We start from the raw sequence: 26,775 nt of genomic DNA on the forward strand, positions 1-26,775 counted from the left end.
AATTTCTGAATGACGAGTTTATTAAGGCTTGATTTCTTCTATAAAGAATAACCAGGATCGGTTTTTTTAAAACAAGTTAATTCAACTACTACTGCGGTCTAAAGCGAATCACTGTAGAATACTTCACGTCCTTAACCCTCATGTAGTGTTGATACATATACTCTCCTGTCTAACTGGACATCCCTCTATTGCAACATACATTATCTGACGGTTATGAGTGTGTACATTAAGCCCTGTACTATGATCACAACCAGCTCATGCTTCCTGAGGCAAAGTAGGCTCTTCTTCTGTCGGGTCCTTACGCTTCTCAACTCCCTCCGACTACGCTGGTCTGAGAGAGGCGTCCGTAAAGGCAAACATGTGAAGGGCCTTCAGCGTATTGCTTGGATCAACCTAGCTATTGGTAAGTGCAGGTAATACAAGGAGAATAGGTGGAGGAGAAAGGATCCTGTTAGAGGTCAGTTCTTTAGATTACAATGGATTCACTAGCCTGTAAAAAAACAAACAAAAAAAAGCACACAAAACTGGAAACTTTTGAAGTGTGCGTTCATACTCACTCAAATTACCTCAGCAAAGTGAAGTACTTCTGCCATCTCACTGGCAAAACGTTCCGACAGAATCAAAGCACATCATATGTCATATAAACTCTCTACTGTAATCTGAAATCATCTTATTGAACAAGAGTTCAGGCCAGAATAAATTTAAACATTTGCAACTGTCACTTTTGTTTGAATTAGGTGAATTACTTCAAACTAAATGGTCAGTTTTAAATATGAATTTTTGAAGACAAAGAATCTACTTCAGATTTAAATGGTTACATAGAATCACAAGAAGAAGAAAATACTCCTCTACATTAAACAGCAGATTTCTAGCAGTTCCCTTCAAAATGATGAGCTCACTATCAACAAGAGTCAAATGGTTTCTTATAATCGAGAGAAGAGAGAACCTGCTGATCTAAAATGCCCAAGGACAGATAAACCGCATTCTGGCTTCGATCATTCTGACATAACATGAGAACAGATACGCTGCAGGATGGATAACAGTAGAACATTCCCAGCAGACTTCTTATACTGTAGCTTGTCATGCACGGGTACACACACACACACCTGTGAGTGACTGTGTTTTAATATCCAATGTTTGTTTTTTTTCCCGTAAACAGACCTCAAAGTACTTTTCTAAATCATAATCAATGGTTTCAGTCTAGATCATTTTTTGAAACAACCAAAAAACACACAGAAACCACATTTCATTCTTATTTTTTTCTTACTTGATAGTAAATCAGTTACATTAATTTTTAGGTTATACATTTTTTAGGCTTTCTCCATGAATATATAGGCTCCTACATTAAAGCTTAGCATTACGACCAACATGACAGACTTAGCAAAACAAAATTCAAGGAAAACAACCAAGAAAAAAACGAGGATTAAGACAGAATGATGGTGAATGGACAGAGACATTAACCCTCCCCCGTTTCTGTGGAACAAAAGCAACAATTCATTCAATGTAGTAGTTACATCATTACATAATGTCTGATTATAAAACAATTTAAAAATGTTAGATGCAACAATTCTCTCAGACTGGGTTGCGTACACATCAGAATCTCCCGATGAAACATACAAAAGACCCCTTCAAGACAAACATCAAAAGAAAGCAAAGCAGAGGGGTGTAAGGGAAGTCAATTGTACAATTTTTGACTTAAAATGGTGAGAGTTCTGGTTGTGGAGGACACATCCGTTTTTTTTTTCTTTCCCAGAGGCCTTTGCATTTCTTCCTCAGAAATGTCTCGAGTCCCGTGTGACTTCACACTATCCCTGATTTCTCCAGCAGTGTCACTGTTTGAGCAGTTCTTTGAGTCACCAATAATTAGAAAAAAAAAAAAAACATTAAGGCTCCAGAAAACAGGTTTCTGAAATGAAATTGTCAGTAGTAAGCCAAAAAATAGAGATTTGTCGATCTGAATGAAAAATAGATAAACCAGTGAAGTTTTATTATCGCACAGCTCCAAGTCCGACATTGCCTTTGGGATCCTCCAACCCTGTTGGCACAGTTAAAACCTCTGAAGCATGGCAATATTGCCCCCAAATGGACAAACAGGGGCAGGACACATCCGTTCCTGATTGTACTGAAATATAAAGTGGCAGATTTTTCTCCATGGTGCAGTCAAACCCTGATTCAATTGGAAAGAGGTTTGGGTAGGGGACGGGAAACCAGTCTGGTGAGAGAAGAGCACGAGATGGAACGGGAGGAAAAATACTTTTAAAAAAGGACCCCGAACTAAAGAGTGTGTTGGTAGCGGCTACGTAATACATGAAATCAGCTTGTTATCCCTGCACAAGAAGTGGGTGGTACATGGAGCAAAAAAGCACAAGTTTCAACAATGGCAGAGATTGACCAGGATTAAATAGAAAAAAATGAAGGGCTTGGTTGCATTTTCATATTCATCTGTCTCTTAAATCAAAAGTCCTAGTGTAACTGTTGATCAAGCCAAGGATAAATGTCTTCTATTGTTTATTCCTGTTTTGACGCTCCTGTTAGGAAAAAGAACACAAAAAAAATGACATTAAACACACAAGAATGATGTAACAGCAGAGTAAAGTGTAGAACAGTTTGATGAACAGAGAAATGCATTGATCTATTTAAATCTGTTATCAAATATTAAGTTATCTAATAGTTCATCTTCAGTCAATGAAAATAAAAATCAAGTATAATTATCACTGGCTGTCAAAAAATGCCTGAAATACTCATGAGACATTCAATGACACTAACAAGAAAATATGACAGGGATTTACCTGATCCAACCGAGAGCGGCTCTGTATCTGAGGAGGTTCAAAGGTCTGTTAAAGAAGAAAATACAAGGAAACAAAACAAAACAAGAATTAGTCTCTCATCAAGAACCATCTAGAAACAAGGACCAAGAAAACATTTAAATTCTAATCATAGGTGCCAAAAACATATTTTTGATTCACTTTAGACTATTTGGATGACCATGCCCACCTTTCGCACCTCCTCCTCTTCTTCCTGCCTCTTCTCATAATGGGAGAAATCATCAAAGATGGAGGTGGTGTGTTTGTAGGTGGTGATGATTTTGAGCACCTGTTTGGCCTTCTCCAGAGGAACCTCCTGGGTGTCACGGGAGTTGGTCACCGGTTTGTTGTCATTGTTCTCCAGGCGAATGTGGCGCAGCTGGCTATTAGGCACGTCCTTAACAAACAACCAGTCCACGTCAAACTTGCCCTTCCACTTGTCCTGCGCCCAAACACCAGCGCTGGTACCATAGTCCACTGGCGAACGCATCTCTGCCACACCACAGAAATGGCCGCTGCCGTTGACACTGAACAGCAGGTACACGGGGCCCTTACTGCTCATGGCCCGGAAGGCTGAGTCCAGCCGCTTGTTGCCATGCTCCGTGCTGCACCAGATGGAGTACTTGATAGAGCGATGGATATCGTCCTCAGAGTAGCTTTTAATGATGAAAACACGACCATTCTTCAGGTTCCACTCAAATTCCTTGGGGTTGTAGCTATGGTTGGCACGCAGCTTGTCAAGCACTGGGTGGGACTCTGCACCAGGTCCCTGGTTAGCAGAAGTTTGGGGGCCACTGTTCCCACCACCAACCATACCCATCACACCACCACCATCTTGGCCAGGGCAACCCTGCCCGTAGCCTTGGTTCCGGTTGCGCGGGGCAACCCAGCGTGTCTGGGGTTGAGGGGGCTGGGTGTGGTTTTGGTAGGCTTGAGGTGGTGGCTGATGGTGCTGGTGATGAGAGGGGTGGGGCTGTAAGGCCATAGGCTGCATCTGGGGCTGCACCAAAGATTGGGGAGGCGGGTGCTGCATGGGGCCTTGCTGCATGGGGGGTTGAGGTTGCAATCCATGAGGCAGGCCAAGAGGCTGCTGCTGCATTGGAGCTGTGGCTACTTTAGTCACTGGGCCCTTGTCCCAAGTCCCAATGTTCATGTTGTGTTTGATGGGTGGCGGAGGAAGAGCTCCTCCTGGATTGGGCATCCCTGGTTTCAACTTGGCTTTCAGCTGCTGTGGCTTAGCGGGCTTGCTTGCAATGGCAGCCCAGGAGGTGGGTTTGGGTGGAGGCATTCCAATAGGTGTAGCTCCATTCCCTGTGGGCGCCACAGCAGGACCACCAATGACAGATCCCACTGCCTTGACTCCCGACCCCTGACCAGTTACATCCCCTCCGATCTTCAAACCGACCATACCCTGCTCCAGACTGTTCATTCCTGGTGCTTTGTTGAGGGTGTCACTATGAAAGCCTGTCTGACCATCAGGCACCAGGGTGCCCCCAAGGGAGCTAGGAGGGTAGCTGTAGCTGCCTCCATAGGCTGAACTCTGAGTCTGCTGGCCTTGGGAGCCACTTGTGCCCCAAGCAGAGAAGGCAGGGTTTTCAGGGAAAAAGTTAAACCTGTGGGGGTAGATACTGCTTCCCAGGCCCCCCGGCTGGCCAAACACCGTGTCTGGCATAAAGTGATGGTCTCCATTACTCAAGGCTCCGTAGGGGGTCAGGTATGGAATAGGCGGATCTCCACCTGTGGACCAAGGTGCCTCACTGAGGGGGTACGGAAACCCAATGGAAGGGGCGTAGTAGCTGGACAGGTAGGGATCGGTGATGGACTGGTAGCTGTTGTTCTGGATGGATGAGGGTCAACAAAGCCACCATGTTAGCAGGTGAGTTACAGTTTCCGTTCTATAAATCTTAAATTATCTTAGAATTTTCTACATGCAAAAACTGTTTGGTACTCTAAGGTCTTGCAATGCTTCAATGAGATTTGATCACTATACAAAAACTGATGAAAAAACATATACTTCAAATATATAGTTTAATTTCAACAATGAGATATAGTCTTAATGAATCCACTCTTCATTAACATTATTGATTGAAATAATGAAACAAATATTTAAGATCTAGATGCAGCTTTACCTGAGTTGACTGACTAGTGAGGTATGGCTCAAAGTCATTGTCATGGACAGTCTCCTTCTGATGCATTGAACCATTTTGCACTACAAAGAAACAGATTTACACAAATTTACATTTCAATAACCATGTATTGATGTTAAGGTTCCCATCTTAAATAACACCAATAATGAGAGTTGTTAAAGCTATCAAATTGTATCGTATTTGAAACAGTCCGACCTAGGCTTAAGCCATTACACTACAAATAGAAAAACATTTTTTTTTATTTTGTCAACTCCAGCACAGCACACGCAAGACTTAAGGTAACACTATAATAACATACTGCTATCAGATATTTTTATAATTTAAGTCAAAACAGAATTTATTTTTGTTTCACAATAATATTAGTGCAACATTAACATTTACAAAAGAGGATATGATCAACACATAAACAAGATACTCTTGTGTGTTCATCCTGAAAAGTAATCAGCCGGTGGACAGGTGCCAGCCAGGCCTGAAGGTTAAAATGAGTCAAGTCCCGACTGTCACTTGGCCTCTTCCAGTAACTGCAGTGAATCAAAGATGACTTTAACTCAATAGAAATACAATAACAAGGCCATAAAAAGACAGTTGCAAACACTAGTGTTAGAAAGAAACTGACAAAAGATTACCACTGAATAAATCTGTCTTATATCCGTGTGTTATCTTTAACTTTTTTTTAAATGTATTGCTGAGGTTAGGGGTAATCAAGGGCTAAAAGACTCTGCTTTTGTTTCAAATTCCCCCCCCCCCCCCCCTCCCCCACCCCCACACAGCCCCTCTTCCATATACAAGAGGAACCCGTTTATATTTCCTCTATCTTAATCTTAATCTTAATTTCACAGAGACTGAGAATTAAATCCTTGCTAAAACAACTAAGCTACTGGTGGCCTATGACCAATGCAAAAATAATGTACCAATAACCACAATAAAAGCCCACTATGGTTATGTAAATGGAAAAAGTGATCAATGTAAAAATCAAAATAAAATCCCCAGAAATTTTAAAGGGCTTCTATCTTTTGTTCAGGATGTGTAGATTTGTATCCCATTCTTTTGTGTTATTGTATTTCCTGATAGTGGGTATTTATAAAACTGTATTTAAGCCGGCTGTATGTGATGAAGTAAAACTTTGCAGATGGAAAACATCAGCCCAGGCTTGAAAAGATATTTAAGCATTATATTTAGTTTTCTTTGATTCGTCCACTCACCTTTAGATGCTTGTCCCTTTGATCTCTGCTCCCATTGTGGATCATGTAAAAGACAGAAAAAAAAAAAAAAGTAGACCACATGGTTAACTTCAGTAAATCAGATATTTTTTCCACACATGGGTTGGGGCTGAAAATTGCCTCTTATAAATATTAACAATAATTAGTCTCAGAAGCTGAACACAACAGACTACTTCCTGAAGAGAGGCAATGCACAACACCTGCCTAACCTTCCTCTACAGTTAAACCTGTTCACACCAACACTCTGATAAAAACATTTAATCATGTATTTGTCTGTAAAGTAGATGGTACAAGGAGGTAATTATAAAACAGCTAACGTTGGCTAGCTAACGTAGCTCTCTTAAAATGGCTTTTTTTTTTCCTCGACATTGCCAGCAGCCGCCAGTGCAGATTATAACTTAAGTTTTACACTTAGACTAAATACAATTTGGGCACCACTGCAATATTTTTGCTACATGCAATAAAAAGTTAGGACACACTGCCTGAGTTACGTTTAGCTTTAAGCTCGATTTCATTCTTTTAACATTTAGGTTTTCACGTATTCAGCCATGGTTGCTGAGTTTTCCTGTTTATTTTGGTTGCAAAAAAACACAACAAAGATACAAATGTCACCTTTCCAGTAACATACATTTCACACATTTACTCGTTTGACTCAATGCAAGCTCGCTAAATCCAATGTTAGAGGCTAGTTAGCACTTCCGAGGAATAGCCACATCCCGGTAAATCGTTAACATTAGCAGCTAGCTTGCGAGCTCTTTACAGGAGATGCACAGCGGCCTTCCTACCTGAGGGTCAATGCTTGTGGCAGACATAATTCATTAAGTAAGTCCCTGGATTCCTCGCAGTGCCTGGATGTCAAGCCCCGTGATTTTGAAAGCTCAGTTAGCTGTGTGGCTAGTTGTGCCGCTTAGCTGTGTGTGGCTAGTAGTTGTAGCTCAGCTGTATATTTTCCGCTGTGTGCACGTCCTCCCCAACTTCCACACTTTCAAGTCTATCGCCTCGAATACCGTGCACCCCCCCCCAAAAAAAAAAAACGAGACTCTCAAGTCCTGGTGGAGCTTTTCAAGTCTTTTTGCGTCGTCGAGAAGGGCCTTTCGTGTTCTCAATGTTTCTATCCTTTGGTCGCCTTTTACTTTGTCTTAATTATTCCAGAGAAGAGAGAGAGAGAGAGAGAGAGAGAGAGAGAGAGAGAGAGAGAGAGAGAGAGAGAGAGAGAGAGAGAGAGAGAGAGAGCCCTCCTCAGTTACGTTAAAGCCCTGTGTGCACTTCCCCAATGGCTGCTCCATCCGGGCTTTGAGCCGCCGCTGCAGTACACCTCCCTCACCGCGGGGTGGCGAAAGTTTTACAACATCGGTAAGTGAATAATGTGATATGTGTTGAGAAAATACAAATAAAAATACATGAGACTTTAAATGTCTAGCCTCCAAGTGAATATGTGATATGTGTTAAGAAAATACAAATAAAAATACACGAGACTTTAAATGTCTAGCCTCCAAGTGAATATGTCATATGTCTTAAGAAAATACAAATAAAAATACAAGAGACTTTAAATGTCTAGTCTACAAGTGAATATGTCATATGTCTTAAGAAAATACAAATAAAAATACAAGAGACTTTAAATGTCTAGCCTCCAAGTGAATATGTGATATGTGTTAAGAAAATAAAAATAAAAATACACAAGACTTTAAATGTCTAGTCTACAAGTGAATATGTCCTATGTGTTAAGATAATACACCTGCTTGCTATAGCACGTCATCTGATACTGTTTCATTGGAAAGATCCTAAGCCTCCTTCCCATGCCAGGTGGATGAAGGAAGTCATGTTCAATCTAAAACTTAGCATCAATATATATATATATATACATATATACTGTACATTCTATATATTTTTATTATATTATTATACTAGTCTATATTATATAACATTTCATTATATTACACTATATTGTTCATATTGCACTATATTATATTATATTATACTACATTATATTATATAACTGCACTCTGCATTACTGTGGTACAACACTGCCTCTCTTCTCTGCTTTACATTACTTGCTGCTATTTATCATACCAAGTCACTTTAATCACTTGTCACTTTATCTTGTCATTCTCTGCAAATACTGTCTCAATTCTCAATTCCCCCCAGTTAACTTCATCATTCATTTTGTACTGTATATACCCCCTGTTTTTATTTTTATTTTTATTTTTATTTTTATTTTTATTTTTATTTTTATTTTTATTTTTATTTTTATTTTTATTTTTATTTTTATTTTTATTTTTATTTTTATGTTAAATGTGTATTTTTGAGCTTTCTTGTCTGTGCTGCTGTAACGCCCGAATTTCCCCTCTGGGGATCAATAAAGTACTATCCTATCCTATCCTAAACTAGAAAAGATTAAATGCAATGAGGGGGGAAAAGGCTGAGTTCAGTAAAATGTGGTTTCCATTCATAGCCTATTTCACTACTGTTACTGGGATAACTCATTGGAATGACACATAGCACTCTTTATGATTATGGGGTTTAATAGGAGCAGCTGCAAATGCCTGGATTATTTGTGTTCACTAACTGTATGTGGATAAATGTATGTATACATGAGACTTTAAATGTCTAGCCTACTTATTACTCTAATTGAAAAATGTGTGGGGTTTTTTGGTATCTCTGTGGTAGTAAAGATAAAGATAAACTTTTTTTAATTTGTGCATTACAGCAGCTCAAGAAAACAGGGGACGGGAATGTAATTAATTAAAAATAAAAATAGAAGTTAAAAATCAATCAAACATATTTACATCAGTTAAATAAAAAAATACATTAATGGAAAATTACACAGTAACTACACTGGAAAGAATTATTGTTATTAAACAACGCCAGAGGGCTGTCAGCAGATTCTGTTTTATTTGAGGCAGTGTCTTAATATCAACAGTCTATGGACAGTGCTCATGTGACAGGCTGCTTAATGGATGTTAAATGACTACTTAAAATTAAAGTTTGCACACTTTGATATCATCAGTCATGTCCTTCATTTTGTTAAAGTTCCTCTTGAATCCAGCTCTTTTCGGGAATTAAAACATAGCCAGTGAAATTGTCAATAATAATAGCCTATATGTTTTATAGGACATCTATTGTAAAGTTGACACGTGGGCTAACTGTGTGATTTCAGGTATACAGTTTCTAAGTAGAAAAATATAGATTGAAACATAACATCTCAGTATAATCCATCAGTTATTACTCTCTATTACCACGTGGAGGCAGCAGAGATGCATTTACAATTCCCCTAAACTCTGTCAAAGGTCAACTTTTGTACTTGTGGCTTTATAGCTTCACGTTTTCTCATCCTCAAGCCGGACAGAGAAATTACTTTACAATTTGTGTTGAGGGACGTGACAGAATTTTGAGTTTACAGTCATAATGTGCAAAATGTTACATTTTTATCTTTCAATAACGCTTTTAATAAAGGCAAACAAAATCATACAAAAACGAAGACTAAAGGGGGGACCGTCAAGTTTTGAAGGTTGTTGTTTGATGGATTATTTCACACATTTAAATACTAAATACAATCATCTTCCATCTTAATCAAACAAATCCAAGCGCTTAGGACGGTCCACTTGGCCCATGAGGATAAAAACACACAAAAGAGTGAATGACAAGAGTCAGCACTAATAAGATAGCAAAAGAGACACCTTTTTATAGTACTTTTTAAGGTCAAAATGTCTTTGTTATATGACATTAAGTCTTTGCTTTTGTGGAAATCCAATAATTCACATAAGAAAGAGCAACACGGGTTTCCAGCAATCTTGAAATAATATAGGTTTAAATTGTTTTATTTTTGTTTATGCTTAATAGTTACCCAGTGCTTAATGGAAGTTTTTAAATCCCTACAATATCTCTTCAACAGTCATATTTGTTGATTGGCCATAGGGTTCTACTTAAATGCATTACATGGTTAGAGGCGGAGCTAAATGGCATGTTCAGGCTCTCATTCATTCAAGCATCAATGAGCAAACATTCTGGCATTTGGTGGCTTTTCTGGAAAGCAGTCTCCTGTAGGCCGCTGTGCAGGCCCCCCGCAGCTGATCATATTATTTCAGCAGTGTGTTGCACTCACCTTCAGTGTGTGCTCCACTATGGACCGCAAAAGGGATGACTGGAACAGGACAAGAAGGGAGAGGAAGAACCACATGCCAGAGAATGATGGATGACAGGAGTACTGTGCTGCACATCCTCGAGGATCCTCAAATGAGGAGGGAAGGGGAGAGGATTCGAACTTTTCACAACTGGCCAGCAGATGCTCCTGTAACATCTGGAGAGCTGGCCAAGGCAGGCTTCTTCTTCCTTGGTTCTGGGGATAAAGTCCAATGTTTCTGCTGTGGAGGGATTTTAAGATGTTGGGTGCACGGGGACAGCCCAGCCATCGAGCACCAGAGGCATTTCCCCACTTGTCATTTTATCCTGGGTCGAGCTGTAGGAAATATTCCACTTCAAACGGGATCCTCAGATTCTGTGGATGGACAGCTGTTGAGTCAGCTCCAGAGGATGACTATGGACGACCAGGGGACAGCTGGACAAGCTGTTTACCCAGAGATGGACACGGAAGAATCCCGGCTTACTACTTTCCACAACTGGCCCACCGAGGCCTCAGTCCAGCCAGATGTCCTTGTCAGAGCCGGATTTTTCTATACAGGTGCTTATAGTCTCACTGTAAAGTTTTTTAAAATACAATTTGCTTTGAGCAACATTTGAGCATATTTCAGTAAAATAATCAGCACTGACCCAGTCCCAACTGGAGTGACCTCTCATTGTGAGAGTTCATGGCTGATTCAATTGTACTGCTGACTCATGATGTTGTGGACAGAACAACCTGGACAAAGCTGGGGCTGCTACAGAAGTATGGATCCACAGCTTCAGGCAACACACACAGGCTATATGCATAGTATTATTAATTCCTATACTTAAACAATAGACCAATCATCATCATAAAGAAAGAGCTAAGAACAATGAACACTAGCAGCAAAAACAGATGTTTCAGGGTGAAGGAGGCTTTTCAGCAACATGACTTTGTCGATGTTTTTAGCATTTCCACTGTCATATAGCCGCCTGAAAAAGGCTTTTTTTCCTACTTCCAGAATAGTCCCTAGTTTTTCCCCCCAATTGAATTTCTGTGTTCTTAACCAAAGTGCACCTTCACACACTTTGTTTCAACTTCTAAGCATTCCAGGCTCCCTATTTCCAACCCTACATTGAGCTAAGTTTCTGTGAAGTTTGAGATAAATACCTTTTAAAATTCACCCAAATAGCCATTTTCCCTGTCAAGGATAAAATGAGTTAAACGAGTTTCCCTGTGCTCAGATGTAAAGATGTTCAGATGCACCTGTAGTTTCTCACTGTAGTCCTGTTCATCCTGACAGGTCATGGTGACAACGTCAAGTGCTTCTACTGTGATGGGGGGCTGAGGAACTGGGAGCCGGGAGACGACCCCTGGCAGGAACATGCCAAGTGGTTTCCACGGTAACTGCAGAGAGTGTCACTAGGCATAGAATGACATTGGGGCAAATAATTGAAAATATCTATTTTTTACAAACTACATTTAGTGTCAAGTTATTCTGTGTTCTGCATTCTTGCTGTAGCTGATCATAAACCGATGTCTCCCCCTTTCTCAGATGTGAGTTTTTAATCCAGTCGAGAGGGCAGGACTATATCAGCAACATCCAGGATGCTCACTTCCACCTGGGTGAGACTGTGGTGAGAGCCTTTCATCCCTCTTATCTGCTCAGAATAGAATCTGTTTGGCACATTATATTGCACGCTGACAAATGACAGTTTTGACACTTTGCTGCATGCAAAACCACTCATGACTTTCACTGTGAATATAAAATCTGATTTCAGGGTGGATCCCAGAGCTCCATGGGTAGAGATGTTGGATCAAGAAATGGTAAGTCACGTAAAACTGAAACAAGGCAGTGAATAATACACACATACCAGGAACTTTAGTCAACTCAATTCATACCAAGTAGACCTTGATAACAATGTATCAGTATGCTTTGATTCTGTGAATTATCTCTATTTATCCTGCAACACAATGATTCACTTTTCACCCCTTTTGATCACACAAAAAGGGAAAGGTTGAGCAAAGCTTATTGGTTGCATTGCAGGTAATATATTCAGAGAAATTAAGGTAGCAACCGGTTGATTCAATTATCCTTAGATATGCCTGAGTGGAAAATTCAGTTGATAACAATACACATTTCCAAAGTAATACGACTCTTTGGAATAAAGCAGGTCCATCACTTTTCTTTGCAAGTCTGCAGAAAATGAAATGACTACATGCCCAATTACCTGAGCTAGTGTTTGCTATAGGCTTCTGTTCATGGCTGAAGTCATGCGAGAGCAATTACTCCTTACAATGAAGGAATCACAATTACAATCCATTTATAATCCAACAAATAATTGCTCTGTCATTTATGCCCCCAAGCAATGAATAGGCAGCCCCTTGTGTATGTAACTTCTATTAATATTCATTGTATTTTCTTTGATGGTCAGTTCCTTCAATGGTCACCGGGCTCGTCTCCTAACTTCCCTTCTCTCATCCCCCAGATATGGTCGGAGGTCTGGCAACCTCCTCTGCCATGCTGTCTCCTGTGGTGCAGACAGTGCTGCAGATGGGCTTTGAAGCCAGCCTGGTGGAGAGTTTGGTCCAGACCAAGTACCTTCTGACAGGCCAGCACTACACCTCTGTATCTAACCTGGTCACTGATGTGCTGCATGCAGAGCAGGAGGAAGGAGAGAGGGGGCAACAGAGCAGAGGTCACATTGTCAAAGTCCCCAGTAGTCACAATTCACTTACAGATGGTGTTAGCAGTATGTGAACTGATGTTTTCCACATTTGTTTCCTTTAGAGCCTGAGACAAGGCAGGGTACAAGTGCAGGAAATACGAGGACACAAACCCCCATCAGAGAGCGAGGTCAGGAAAAAGCTTTTTTTTCCTTTAAAATCAACCAGAGCTGCTGATATATGGGTTTCTTGTCTAGATAGGTAAGCTTATACGTAATAACAGTGTGTTCATCTTTTCTGTGTGTGTGTTTGTTTTCTTGATCAGTAAAGGACCCGAGTCCAGAGGAGCTGCTCAGGCAGCTGCAGGAAGAGAGGACATGTAAGGTATGCATGGACAAACTGGTGTCCATCGTCTTCATCCCCTGTGGACATCTGGTGGTATGTGGAGACTGTGCTGCCAGCCTGCGTCACTGCCCCATCTGCAGAGCTGTGATCAGAGGCAGTGTGCGAGCTTTCATGTCCTGAGGCTGACGTGAGAAGAAACTGACAGACAGGTGTTGAAGGAGTGACACTACGTTTCCCTCTATGCTTATTTACCCATGTTATTATTGAATAAAATAATAATCATGCTGGTTGCTTGTCTTGTCGGAGTTTATAGTTTTTTTTAAAGCTACTCAAAATGAGTTTTGCTTAAAATATTTGTTTGCAATTCACAATTGGCACACATGACTTGTCCTACTGAATGACACACAATCAGTGAAAGATCACACATTCTTTTATTAACAAACACCTATTTACATGACCACAAAGCACAATTCTGGATAAATAGCATAAAACAATCAGGTCACATGGAGTTGGGGTGACAAACACAAAAAAAAGAAATAAGAAAAAAAAGTTATTCCTACATTCTATACAAATTAAATGAATCCACAAACAGGTGAACATTTTTCAGTGGGACTAGCATACACATATACACAAGTGTAACAGGTTCAACTAATTCCAGTTTACAGGGCTTTAGAAGGAGGCTGTATTGCACTGAGAGGAAGACTTGTTTTGACATGACATTTTTAGTAGCATTTGCTACTAATACTGATAAAGTTACAATATGAGGTGCTTTGTGTTTACAGAAACGCACACACCATGAGGCCTTTAAGAAGTGTGTAAACTTTAAATTATAAAAACAATTATGGCATTTTCATTATTGCATCTTGCCAACAGAGAGGTGATCAAACCAAAAACTACTTCCCTCTCATATTTCTGAAATTAGCCAGCAAAATTGGTGAGATGATTTTCAGAGTCATGACAGATTGATACTTGTTATGTGGCAGTGAAGAACTTTTACTATCACAGAGGCAACAAACGTTCTTCAGAGTATTCTTAGGTTTCTGACAAACTGACCAAACAGGACAAGAATAAACAGAAAGCATCTTTTTTTTTTTTGTTCACAAATCTTTTGATTAAAGTAAAAAAAAAAAAAAAGAAGAAAGAAGCTAGGCATACATTTTTAAATTTAGCACTTTAGTAAAAGGCAACATACTAAACATCCTGGATTTATGTGTAGTGGCTTAAAAAGCTCTTATTCTTAATTTAGACAATAACTGACTGGCTATCCGGTGAAACTCTTCTGGCAAAAAAGAAAAATAAGGAACAATTTGGAAGATTTATGAAAAACGCACACCTGTGTAAGCCTTGTCACTTGTGCATGAACGCTCTGAGCACCAGAGGGCAGTAGTGATTTACACAAGTAAGTAAGGCGACGGTACACATTTAAACAGGCTTCAGGTCTAAAAGATCTCACACAAACTAAAAAGTACATAAAAAGTGCTACTGTATCAACCAGTATAGGAGATATGACCCACATGTTGTAAAGCTCACCCTAAACAGAGATGTGTTTTTTCATTGCCGGGGTCAGAATAACATCGATTTGAGTAAGCAACTTTCAGCTACTTTTTCACCAGCTCACATACAGACATCAGTTTTGCTATTTAGTCATTGCTTAATATGTTATACACATAATTACAATACAAACCCTGTAAAAAACATGCTATAAAACAATCACGACTGAGACTCTTCACCACTGAGAATCTAGACAGACAGGAGACACAGCTCTGGTTCACTCAGGTACAGCCATGCTACTTCTACACAGAAGACCAGACAACCCGACACTGTTGTGTGCAATGTGAATAGAAAAACAAACAAAAAAAAAACTTCTATCATTTTCTTGAAGTTAAAAATATGCTGTGTAATCTTTTGCTTGAGTGTGTGTGTGTGTGTGTAATGATCACCCTCTGTCAGCAGCCCGGTGTGTCAGTAGTTACAGAAGAAGAGCTGAAGTTGAAACAAAGCTTTCAGCTCGTCTTCTACTGAAACATCAGACACTTCACAGACACTGACTGGTGGTGAAAATAGTCACAATAAAAAAACAAAAAACTCCAGAAATAAAAAGTTAAGACTCACATGCTGTTCCTGTTTTTTTTTTTTAACAACTCTTGCACGCTTTTGCATTTATGATAGTTCACATTTCAACTCTAAATCTAACAGTCCTCCTTCACTCTTGTTCCATTATTTACATTTTCTATTTTTGATGCCTTCCCCCTGTAGGTTTGGTGCTTTTGTCCCCCCCCCGCCCCCTTCCCTCCTCTACCTCTCCACTCCCCTGCCTCTTCCTGCATTGCTGGTGTATTTATGCGCACAGATCCTGGCCTAAAGTAAACAGGCAGCGCACAATGGCTCATTCCGCAGACTGCACTGTAATTCAGCCCTCCGGCCAAGATCTGAGCCAAACCAGCAATAACATGCTAAATCACTGAGACCTCTAAGACGCAGCACCACAGAGCGGGAATGCTGGGTAGTCCCTGATTACATACACTATGTATTTATATACTGTACAAGTTCTATACAGTCATATTCTCGGGAAAACTTAGATCATTGCAGGCAGGTCACAGCGATGGAAACTCAATACAAAGAAAACGAGTAATACTTCCCTAAATACAAAATACGAGGCTTTGTTTCACTGTAATCCCCTCATTCCTGAACCCATTATGGAAAACAATGGACTCTCACTGAGGGCTGTTGGGTTTTTTTTCTCGGCACACACCAGTAAATGACATGTTTAAAGGACTGAAATCAAGAGGAGGTGGAATGTCTGTAGTGCCCCCCCCCCCCCGTGCACTGGGATGTTTGTGTCAAAACAGCCATTTTGTCTCCGTGGGAACTTGCTGTGTCACCTCCCCGTTGGACGCTCTTCTCTTCTATTTACGTAGACCTGCACAGAACAGAAACATGGACAGAAAGTTAGAGGTTTTTAGGGAATACACACACACACACACCTCCCTGGATAGATTTCTCCAAGATATAACTCCCACTAGATTGGGGAGGGGAAAATGTCCTCCCTCCCATTAGAGAGGGAGCTGATTAAACTGTCAAGGAGCTAATCAAATATTCATGTCATGTTGGCAGAGAATTATAACCTGACTTCACGGGCTTATTGTTATTAAGTCCTCTCCACAACCTAAAAGATTAATCCAATTTTGGACAGATTTTTTGTAGGTTTTTCTCCATGTGAATCTACCAGTTGCTGCCTGGGGTATTTGAAACCACATGTACACTACAAGCATAAACAAAAAAAAACAATAGTGTCATTAAAAGGTCTGCATATTCTCCCTGAAGCTCTCCGACAGGATGCAGCATGTTTCAGAGAAGTTTACTCCCATGACATGACTCAAATCTCCTGAAGGTGAGCCAGCAAGCGTCAGCCAAACGTCTGATAGTTTGTGTTTGAGTTTTGTAATATAAACACACAGATTTACAAAACTTGGGACCGATGTGGTAATTGTGTTTAAAATAACAATTTAGCAGACTGCTGCTTAAGATACAAATGTCTTCTCATTACTTCTTCATAACTCTTTGTGTCTGTTTCTTTAAATGAGACGTGTGATTTGATATGTTTTTAGTTGTTGTTGGCGGTTCCTCCTCCTGAAATTCTACTGGAACATATCTTATAAGCAGCATATCACTGATCGTTCCCAGATACGACGTAAGACTCACACACTGCCGACATTTTCTTTCACGGTTAACCATGAAAACAAATCAGAGTTTGTCCGACAGGTGACTTCCTCTGCTCAATCAAAAAAAAAAAATCTTTGTATCAGCAGTTAAGTAAACTAGCTTTCAAGCACTGAATTTACACGACTCAACAGTTACACGTTGCCTTCTGACTTGGTGCAGGCCACGTTTTTTTTGCCGAGGCGCCAATGTTGTTCAACAGGGACATCTGTGCATCCCTATTTTGTGGCCTCCTGGAAACTGAAAAAACTCAAAAGCTCTGGGACAAGAGAGTAGGTGGGCCTTGAGTATTGACTAGTTTCTCCCTTGTTTTTATTTGTCTGCAGTTTGAGGAGTTTAACTGTGAACAGGAAACGATTACATGCAGGGAACAAACAGCAACAACTTGAAATCAAACGTGATTAACGTGAATATTTGGATGAAATGTGTACAGTGCATGAATATGCTCTTAAAGGTGCCTGTGAACACATGGTGGTATGACAGCACACTCATACTTACAGGTACATGGGCTTTAAGAGGAGATGAGATGGTTTCTCATTGACATGGTAGAGTGGGAATGGGTCAAATCCACCAATAAAATCAACTGAAAACAAAAGGATTCAAAACATAAATTATGGAGTAAATCAAAAGACAAAAACAAAATAAGACACTGAAGTAAACAATGAAATGATAAATATGAGCTTGTATAAGAAATGAAATGGAAAAACAGATGAAGTGTGGAAGAGGTAATGTTGGAGGTTTTAAAAGGGAGGCAGCTTGCAAAGAACAGTAAAAGTGTTTTATTTTGTGTTTCAACTTTGAAAGGTAAACAAAAAAACAGGATGAAGAAAAAAAAACACAGCTCTGCTCAAACTTTTTTTTCCCATCTGTGTATCCGCCTGCAGCCAGAGGGGAACAGGTGAAAGCTGGCCAGCTGTCAAAATAGCCAAAGCCCTTTTTTTATCGCTCAGAAACAGAGGTGACCTTCAGCCATGGGCAGAGCGCGCTCCTACTCCCTCTGTTTACTTTCACACTCATGAGTTCAGGCTCTTGGGGAGGTGGAGATGAGCAAAAGGGTGTCATGTACGAGGAGAAAGTGAGGCGACCAAAGGGATGCTTCTATTTTTGAAAAAGATTTAGATTTTTTTGGAGATGAAGGGGGACTCTCGAGAGAACACAAAGGCTGAGGGGGGAGAGGGGGGGGTGTGTGTGTCATGCTTGTCGGTCTGACTGACAGGGGGCCAAAGAGATTAGGCTTCAGGGGCTCATGTGAAAGAGGCCAGCATGCCCAGGAGCTATCTGTAAACATCACGTGAGGCTGAGATTGAAGCTGATTCAAGGGAAAAAGGAACCACATAAACATTCAGGAGGATGGAAAAAAGTGGAAAAATAGGCAGATCTGTTACTTTGGGGAGAAAACAGAGAAACGCCCGCCATGGAAACTACTGTAAGGCCAAATCAGTTCCATCCTGATAAGAGGAGTCAGCGGTGGTCTGCTGAATACTGATATGTAGACAGGATGAGTGAAGAGAGCCACAGGGTGTTCAGAGAGTGTGTGTGTGTTTGACCCTGCCCTGGTTTCCTGATATTCTCCATTTCATCTCCACACACACACACACACACACACACACACACACACAAAGACCTTATTTGCTGATCTGTTCTGTACCAGTGCGTTCCTATTATAAGCAGGTGGGGACCAGTCACCCTCCCTGATAAACTGTGCTAATAAATACAGTCAGATGATTATGATGGCGGCCATTTTCAGACACACTGGCAGCTCTGGGGAAGGCGGTGTGGTGCACCGGTCCATCCTTCAGCCTGTCAATCCAAACACTTTGGTTTCGGAGTGTCAAGTATTGTGACAAATTTTGCACAGTTCAATGTGAAATGTGGCACAGATTTTCAGAATCTCTCGAGTATGAAAATATATCGACTGGTGGTTTAAGCTAGCACCAAAAATAGGTCAAAATTTCCATTTCTGACAGGACGTCTTGAAATTAAAAGCCAAATTCCTGTCCCTCGTGCTTCTTGGGCAGCACTCAAAGGAGAGCAATTTTCAGAATTTTGCAATTACAACAGGAGAGCACAACGTCTTATTATAAGGTGCTCACTTTTATAACCGTGTGCTCCTTCCCTCCTACATACTCTAAAGACAGCCTGTTAATTTACACTTTCAACTCTCTCCTAAAAATCTTTACAAGCAACGGTCTAACTCTGACACTGATCCTCCATTGTCTCAATGGAGAATAAGTGACGTTTAATGTTAGTTGTTATGTGGTTGAAAATGTTTGAGACTTTCTAAAGCTCAATTTTAAAAGCATACATCACATAGAAAAAAATGAATATTAAAAGCTGCTTAGAGGAAATGCTGGAAAGCTGCAGGCTCAAATGGCCTGTTCATTCTTGGAAGATGGCCCAAGCACTCCTCTTAATGTTTGGCATTTTCATGGTGGCTGGCACTCTTTTAAAAGCTCATACCCGGTGAAAATTTAACTTACAGCATGAAAACAGTGTACTCAGTTTGTCCTCTCTGGTACGGTTAGTGCCTTTTGAAACAGATATTGGCAGTTGATCTGCGTGTGTGATCCTGTAACACTGAATAGGGGGGAGGTCAGTTTTCTTTCAGGCAGAGGAGACGTGCTGATTTTTACTTGTGTGGACACTTTCAAGAAATGAAAGGTATGTAGGTCAATACTTGAGACATTTATGTGGTGCCCCCTTAACAAGCAAGGAGTAATGCAATATGATAATGTTTCAGGTTAAGTGGAAACTGAGTGAAATCAGAGGACCTGTGTTGAACCCAGAGAAAAACTCACATATAGCAGAATCTTCCAGCGCGCGCGTGCGTGTGTGTGTGTGTGTGCGTGTGCGCGAGTGTGAGAAAGGGTTGGTGTGGACAGAGACATGAAACACAGACGCAGAGATAAAAGCAAAAATAAAAGCCAGGAGGGAAACACAGGGTGAGAATAAAAGAGCACAGTGTGAGGAAGATCGAGAAAAACAAGGGGAGACAGGGCAGAGACAAAGAGAGGGAGAGATAAAGGGCAGACAGTTCAAGACTTCAGAGCCTGTCTGTTAAGCTGCAAATGGTAAGAAACCATACAAAGCTGTGGTCTCTCTCTCTCTCTCTCTCTCTCTCGCTGCCTCACACACTGGATATGTAAGGGAGTTTTTCATAGTTGGCTCCGCTCTGCAGCACTGCATCTCCATCCTCACACACCATTACACAGCCATCATAGCTTTATGTGCTACTAGACTATTTCAGCTGATTTAATGCACAGTTATTTTGCATATGAAAACTTCAGGTGTGTTTGACGGAGAGTGTGTTAAAGTTAATAATCCATTAAAAAAAAAAAAAAAAAAAAAAGAACAGCTCCGGAGTGGACTAGGGGACTGGGTAGAGTTTATTTTAGGACACAGATTTAGAAAATATGGTTTATTTTTTTCTTATTTGGTGTAAGTCATTATTCTTTTGGTTAAAGCATCAGCTGTTTTTTACTTTAAAAACAGAAGACAAACAGCAACCCCCATCTTTTTATTCTATGTCATGTATAAGCATGCGTGCACTGACCCAGTCATAATGTCCTTCCTCCATCATTTATATGATAAATAAAACAAAGCTTGGAATGTGTTTCGTCGTCAAAAACTGACGTCATTTCGTCAGTTTTTTTTACGCTGGTTAGAAGAAAAACTAGCAGGTGAGACGGGAAGCTGTCAGTCATCCTAGCTACAGTCTGGTGCTAATCAAGCAGCACATGTCAAAACACCTGTGTGGGTGATTTGTCAGAGACTTTCACACAAACAATTATCAACAAACACTGTGATGTAAAAAGTCACACAATCAGTGTTTTTCCAAGTGACGTCTGCCTCTTTTAGATTTTTCGATTAGCTCATTTTAAAAACGGTATTATTTTAAAACCATCTTCCCCTTACTATGTGGATTTCCTTTTTATTACAAGAAGAAAAAATAATTTGGAAAAAAAGGCCTATTCAAAAGCAGACAACTTGTCATAGTTCTATTTAAGTGTCACATTGGGCAATTGTAGTAACTGTGATTCAGTATTTGGACCCTTGAGGACAAACTGACTGTTGTTAAATCTGACAATCTGATATACAGAGGACTCGTGTTCTGTCATCAGCATTTACCCTGCTGTAAAAAGCCCTGATAGCTGTAGTTAGCTTACAACATGAAACAAAAGTTGCCAGCTGGAATGTTAACAGCAACATTTCAGGGAAATATTTATTCAAGGGAAAAAAGATGCTTCTAGCCGATACATTCAATCATCTAAATATCGTACAGGTGCTCCATAAGGCTTGGGGTAGACCAGCCTGGGGAGTATGTGCATCTTGGTTTACATGTGGATTGATTGGGTTTGCACTACTGTGGAGGCAGCCAAACGTGTACAACACTAGACAAATATCCCTATGATATCGCATCAAGATATGGAGAAAATGCTGCGTTTCCTGGCCCCCGTTGAAGAAGCCTTTGAAATGAGACGACACACAACACTGCAACACATTCAGTTTTCAAATTCAGCCTTTGAAGGATCCTTAACTGAGACACAGCCAGTGTGACGGTGAGCCAACATGCACAATAGAGGGGCCCTGAAGTCTAAGCAGCTAAATGGAATTTAGCCACCATTCATTCTTGTATTCACACCTGTGCTTTTTTTGTTCAGTTGCATGTCATGATGTGTCCCAGAAAAACGACCCATTCACAGTCAACGTTTGAAATTATTCTGAACAGTATTTAGTTTTTTTTTTTTTAACCTTTCACCCCCATATTTTTTTACCACCTGCAGACACACTGCCACCCAGAGATCTAACCAGCGCCTCCAGTCCCTCCGTCTGCTGCGGAGGATTTTCTGGGGATGTGACTCAGCACAGAGGGCGGCGGCATAATTAGCAGACATGCTAAAGCGAGCTTATCCCGGCGCTAGGCTTCTAACTCCATGACCTACTTTACAAAGAGGATTTTCCCCACCACTCACTCAGTCGGTGTGTCTGCTCACCACCGATAACCGTGTAACAAATTAACACACACAAACACGTACACACTACAACACCAATACACACTGTTACATGCTGCTCCTTGTGGGGACAGGAGTGCATGTACACGCTAAGAGTAGTACAATTGAGGAATGAGGAAGGGAATCACACACACACACACACACACACACACAAAGCCTGAAAGCCATGTCAAACTGAGCTGATAGTATATGATGCTTGTTATTCTGTCCATTTTGTCTTCTTTGCTTCTTACGAGTGTGTGTGAACGTGTTTCATTCAGCTATTCTTCACGCAAGCTTGAGCACTCAAATCTAACTCATCCGTCTCCCTTGAGAGGGAGAGAGGGCTTGGAGAGAGAGGAATCCTGTCTTATCTCCATATTTGTCTAAAGCCCATCTTGTCTCGTGTTGTTTGTTCTGACATTTTTGCCCCATTTCCTCCCTCCTGACGAACGCCTTCTTCCCAATTTCCCTCATCTATGTCCCATCTATAAGTCTCTCCCGAGGTTTCATCCTACCTTTCTTCTCTTGGCGAGACTCAATCAACTGTGGAAGTTATTGACCAGCACGTGCTTAATGAGGCTGACACAACGAGTGACCAGAGACCTCTCACTTTTTACAAGCACACCTCATTAAAGCTGAGCTGGGAGAGGGGACAGAGAGATTGCTTAAACACACAGAAATTGGATTCTGACACATGGTTTTCCCATCTATGTGGAGAAACGGGAACAGAACTAAAGCCTGCGAGAGAAGAGGGAAGAGTTCAGAGTAGGAGGAGAGATGCTGAGGCAGCCAGGGAGCCAGATTCAAAAACCTGCTTTAATCTTCACATCAAATGAGAGGGGGGAAATGAGAGCAGCAAAGTGCCTTGACTGCTTTTTGTGTTGCTACCAGTGTGTGTGTGTGTGTGTGTGTGTGTGTGTGTCTCTGCACCTGTGCCTTCATGACCACATACACGTGTATGTGTTTGTGCAGGCAAAGGGCTGATTACAATAACAAAGGGCTAGCAGTTGGAAGGGATGTAGCAGCGCTCTCTTCCAGCACAGCGAGGATCAGAGAACAACCAGATAATTAAAACCAATAAAAATTAACATGTTCCCTTTCCACACAAAGTTCTCTTTCATCAACCTTTCCTTAAAGCTTTCTTTGTTGTTTTTATCTTTGTTTTGTTGTGCAGATTACCTTTCACTATGAGCTTAAACTAACTCAAAACAAAGGAAAAATCATTGAGGAAGAATACTTTGTTTATTGGACTCCACTAATGCTGAATGGTGATTAACTGGTACTGCCCAGCACCAAGGGACAAGGGGGGGGGGGGTGTATTTGGTGGTGTTTCTAGCCTCTCACAGTCAGTGAATCTCTGGTATGTGACCAGCAAAGAGCTGCTGTGACTTCTAGAGCAGGAACACGCACAGAAACCAAATCACCAAAATTACACGAGGGGCTTGTTTAACGTGGAATAAGTGCATGGAGGGCTTTGTTCATTGCTCTTGTTTTTAAATCCAATTAGAGCTCTGGTTTTGTATGTAAGGGACTAAATGATTGCACTAAGGTTACGTAATTATCATTTCAACAAGCACATGCTGCCTGTATGAATGCCTGAGAAACTCATTTTAATCTTAGCTAATCCTCACTGAGAGATCGTGCTCATTACGCTTGAGTTTACGAGGCCTAACTGTGAACAGTCTGAATTCTCCCGCATGTGGAAATCACTTCACATGCTGGAGAGTCACTGCACTGCCAATCAGATATTTATGACTCCCACTGACTCCTTAGATCAAATGTTTCCTTTCCTCTGATTGGCTAACCTCCAGCATGGCCTCTGACCTGCCGCCTATGAGGTCACAGCAGCTGACTCATTTATCAAGTGTGTCTCCTTCTTCTCCCATGACCCACTTCAAGGTCCCCCGGCACGTCTTCCACTCATTTGACTCACTCTCTTAGTCTTTTCACACACGTACAAAACTCCTGATAATGTCCCAAAAATGTGAGAAAAGAGTGGGAAAAGAGTGGGAGAGTGAGGACGCCACGCGGCCTCGGGTGCAGGGATCTACCGGTAATGATCCTTCCGCAGGTTCACCTACGGAAACCTTGTTACGACTTTTACTTCCTCTAGGTAGTCAAGTTTGATCGTCTTCTCGGCACTCCGAGAAACACACAAAAATGTGTGAATGAGAAATTGTAAAAATGATTTATATTATGTCACCATTAAGCAACCAGTGCGATCAAACTAACAAAGCTACTTCAGACACTTGTCTGCTTACCCGAATGTTTTTGTTTTGGGGTGAGCTGCATGTGTGAATGCAAACAGACAAAATTGACATTCTGACTTTTCCCTGGAAATCCCCAGCTGTGAGGATCATGTGTGATCGAGGAACATAGGAGGATTTAAGGGACCGGCTGTCCTGAGAATTAGCGTGAAAGTGTGTAACAGCCTTCGGTCTGCCTTATAATGGGCTTGCTTTCAAGGCTAACTCATGCCCTCATTTGACACCATATTAAAGGTTCAACCCAGACCAATATACAGAAGCTGGAGTACTAAGATCAAACGCTAGGAGCCACCACAGGAGAAGAACATGTATGCAAAATGAGGGAAGGTGAGTGTTTGTGAAAGAGTCGGGGGAGGTCAAATCCTGCTGCATAAAAACACACACACACGCACACACCCCAGCAAGGCAGCAGACAGCTGGAGCAACAAACAAGGGGCACATGGAGAGAAGAAAGTGAGAGAAGTGAAAACCAGAGTGCATTGAAGGAGGTGAGTAACAGGTTTACAACAACAGCGAGGACGACCACACAGACGAGACAAGGAAGGGAGACAAGGCGGGAGAGTATGCCTGACAGAGAAAAGAAAGAATAGACTGAAGGAGATCTGGAGAGGGAACACATGGCTCCTTTGGTTCTGGAGGGAGTCAGAGAGTGAGAGGGGGCCCAGCTGGCGTGGGGGAGGAGAGAGAGGAGGGAGACAGGGGAGAGTTGGAGCAGCGATAGTGAGGGGTGAGGTAGGAGGAGAGGGAGATGAAGAAAGACGCAGCCTTGTTCTCTTCAATTCAGGAGTTTTTCCCTCCGTGTGAATGGGCCTGAATGGTTGCTAGACTGTTTTTCAGGAATCATTGTGTGTGTGTGTGTGTGTGTGTGTGTGTGTGTGTGTGTGTGTGTGTGTGTGTGTGTGTGTGAGAGTGTAAGGGTGAGGTTAAATGACTCACAGCTGTCCTCCTCCTCGGTGATAGCGCTGACAACATAACAGGCGTACACGAAGCCCAGGAGCTGTGAACACACAAGCAAACAGGAAAGGTTAGACTCTACATAGCCGACAGTGTGCGGTGTGATAAACAGCTGTGTATTTGCTTTGATGGAGAAACAGATCACACAGAACATCTGGAAAAGAGCCACAAACACTCCAATTGAGAGCTGGTGGATGTGTGAATGAAGAAACACTGTGAAAAGAACACCACTCTGAGAGCTGGAGCCATTAGCTGATTATTTGAGAGAAATTTTGCCACTAACAATTTAAATAATCAGGATATAATTTCAGCCATTTATCGGCTTTTCAAATGTAAATATTTCTCTATTTGACAAAAAGAGAATTGAATATCATTAAGATCTGGCCAAAACAAGCAATAAAAAGATCTCAACATGTATCGGGGAAGTCATTTTACAACATTCAATAGTGCAACCAATTAACCAATTGAACAAAAAAGCTGTCTTAAAGCAGCTCAGTCACGGTACAGTTGTCACAGTTAGGTGCATGCAGTCATATAAAGAATACGTCTAAAAGAGTGTGTGTGTGTGTGTGTGTGTGTGTGGGGGTAGGCAGTAGTGCACAAAAGAACTGATTGAACCACCATTAAATGTGCTGCTCTGAACGAGATTGTTACGAGAACTTTGACGTCATGTTCTGCCGGCATATTTGAGCAAAGCATGGAGCAAAGGTGCAGGACACTTAAATAACCCTGTGAGAAGGCCAATGAGAGGAAGTGGGAACATGGGGGGGGGGGGCTTAAAGAGACAGCTGAAATGAACCGTTTTAGGAAGAGGCTGTAATGAGGGATTTTACTGAAGCCAGTATCAGATAAATCAGGAGGTTTTTGAGCAACACATCTTGCAAAGTTACTCAATATGTTTAGCAGACTGATATAATTAATGGTGAAAGTGAGTATATTAGAGCTCCTTTAAGCAACAAATGGGGGAGATTGAAAAGATGCAATACAAGACAGGCAGCAGGCAAGTTACTATACAACAGCAATGGATGGATTTCTAGCTTTCCAGCCTGCACCTTTACTTATTTTGTTTAATCTCACCATTCTTCAGCATCATTTTCAGCCACAGGAGGAATCTTCTAAAAAACACTATATTACCTGCCTTACACCAAACAGCAGACACACCAAGTTATGAACAACCACCCGAACAAAGTGGGACCGTAAATCCCCTCAGGCGTTGGTGGAGACCAAAATCAAAGCCAGATGGAGAATGAATATTGAAACTTAAATATCAGGCGTCTGGAAACAAAGATGCTAGAGAAAAAAAATGATTGTGTAAATACAGAAGTGTTTGCTTAAAAGTCAGCCTTGTCAACTGCAAAGGTGTCAGTATTGTGTTCACACCTCTTCTGTGTTTAATGATAATATCTGCGTGGCAAGTGTTTTCAATGTTGACAGGGTTAGAATGTACCTCATATGCACAAAAACACCACAATCTCACACTGCGAGTACATAAGTCAGTGTACACCGACACTCAGTGCTGAGAATAGCCTGTGGAACTGGCAGATGGCTGTCATCGACT

At 41.2% G+C, this 26,775-nt stretch overlaps 3 protein-coding genes across 5 annotated transcripts in view; 1 reads left to right on the forward strand and 2 right to left on the reverse strand.

Moving 5' to 3' along the window:
• Window positions 1–1,107: 1,107 nt before the first annotated feature.
• Window positions 1,108–7,335, reverse strand: LOC132989472 (YTH domain-containing family protein 1-like). The gene is made up of 6 exons (XM_061057130.1): window positions 6,957–7,335; window positions 6,154–6,178; window positions 4,934–5,013; window positions 2,995–4,641; window positions 2,790–2,834; window positions 1,108–2,528 (listed from the first exon to the last, which is right to left on the reverse strand). Exons 1-6 carry the CDS (start codon window positions 6,981–6,983, stop codon window positions 2,502–2,504), a joined length of 1,851 nt encoding a protein of 616 aa, XP_060913113.1. The 5' UTR covers window positions 6,984–7,335; the 3' UTR covers window positions 1,108–2,501.
• A 2,525-nt stretch (window positions 7,336–9,860) lies between these two features.
• Window positions 9,861–13,848, forward strand: birc7 (baculoviral IAP repeat containing 7). 2 transcript variants are annotated; one of them, XM_061057222.1, is made up of 7 exons: window positions 9,880–10,849; window positions 11,574–11,673; window positions 11,826–11,907; window positions 12,052–12,097; window positions 12,760–12,969; window positions 13,062–13,127; window positions 13,263–13,848. In XM_061057222.1, the coding sequence occupies exons 1-7, from the start codon at window positions 10,309–10,311 to the stop codon at window positions 13,460–13,462; spliced, it is 1,245 nt and encodes a 414-aa protein (XP_060913205.1). In that variant the 5' UTR covers window positions 9,880–10,308; the 3' UTR covers window positions 13,463–13,848. The 2 variants fall into 2 exon arrangements, with proteins under 2 accessions (XP_060913206.1, XP_060913205.1); XM_061057223.1 differs by lacking the exon at window positions 12,760–12,969 and having other exon boundaries at window positions 9,861–10,849.
• A 1,578-nt stretch (window positions 13,849–15,426) lies between these two features.
• Window positions 15,427–26,775, reverse strand: part of nkain4 (sodium/potassium transporting ATPase interacting 4) — a 41,220-nt gene continuing 29,871 nt past the window's right edge. The window contains exons 5-7 of one of the 2 annotated variants that reach the window (XM_061057225.1): window positions 25,200–25,260; window positions 17,501–17,585; window positions 15,427–16,202 (exon numbers count right to left, since the gene is read on the reverse strand). In XM_061057225.1, coding sequence (XP_060913208.1) covers window positions 16,193–16,202; window positions 17,501–17,585; window positions 25,200–25,260 — 156 coding nt within the window. In that variant the 3' untranslated portion in view covers window positions 15,427–16,192. The remainder of the gene's footprint in view (window positions 16,203–17,500; window positions 17,586–25,199; window positions 25,261–26,775) is intronic. The other variant, XM_061057226.1, reaches the window with a different exon arrangement.

Source organism: Labrus mixtus, chromosome 15 (assembly GCF_963584025.1).
Source record: "Labrus mixtus chromosome 15, fLabMix1.1, whole genome shotgun sequence".
NCBI lineage: Eukaryota > Metazoa > Chordata > Actinopteri > Labriformes > Labridae > Labrus > Labrus mixtus.

What these genes read in the sequence shown, in the direction of transcription:
- birc7 (XM_061057222.1), top strand. Translation starts at nt 10,309, where the DNA reads ATGACTGGAACAGGACAAGAAGGGAGAGGAAGAACCACATGCCAGAGA. An exon ending in CATGCCAAGTGGTTTCCACG is followed by an intron (nt 11,674 to 11,825) that starts GTAACTGCAGAG and finishes CCCCTTTCTCAG; the next exon opens with ATGTGAGTTTTTAATCCAGT. An exon ending in AACCCCCATCAGAGAGCGAG is followed by an intron (nt 13,128 to 13,262) that starts GTCAGGAAAAAG and finishes TTTCTTGATCAG; the next exon opens with TAAAGGACCCGAGTCCAGAG.
- LOC132989472 (XM_061057130.1), bottom strand. Translation starts at nt 6,983, where the DNA reads ATGTCTGCCACAAGCATTGACCCTCAG. An exon ending in TCACTAGTCAGTCAACTCAG is followed by an intron (nt 4,642 to 4,933) that starts GTAAAGCTGCAT and finishes TCATCCATCCAG; the next exon opens with AACAACAGCTACCAGTCCAT. An exon ending in GCCGCTCTCGGTTGGATCAG is followed by an intron (nt 2,529 to 2,789) that starts GTAAATCCCTGT and finishes TTTTCCTAACAG; the next exon opens with GAGCGTCAAAACAGGAATAA.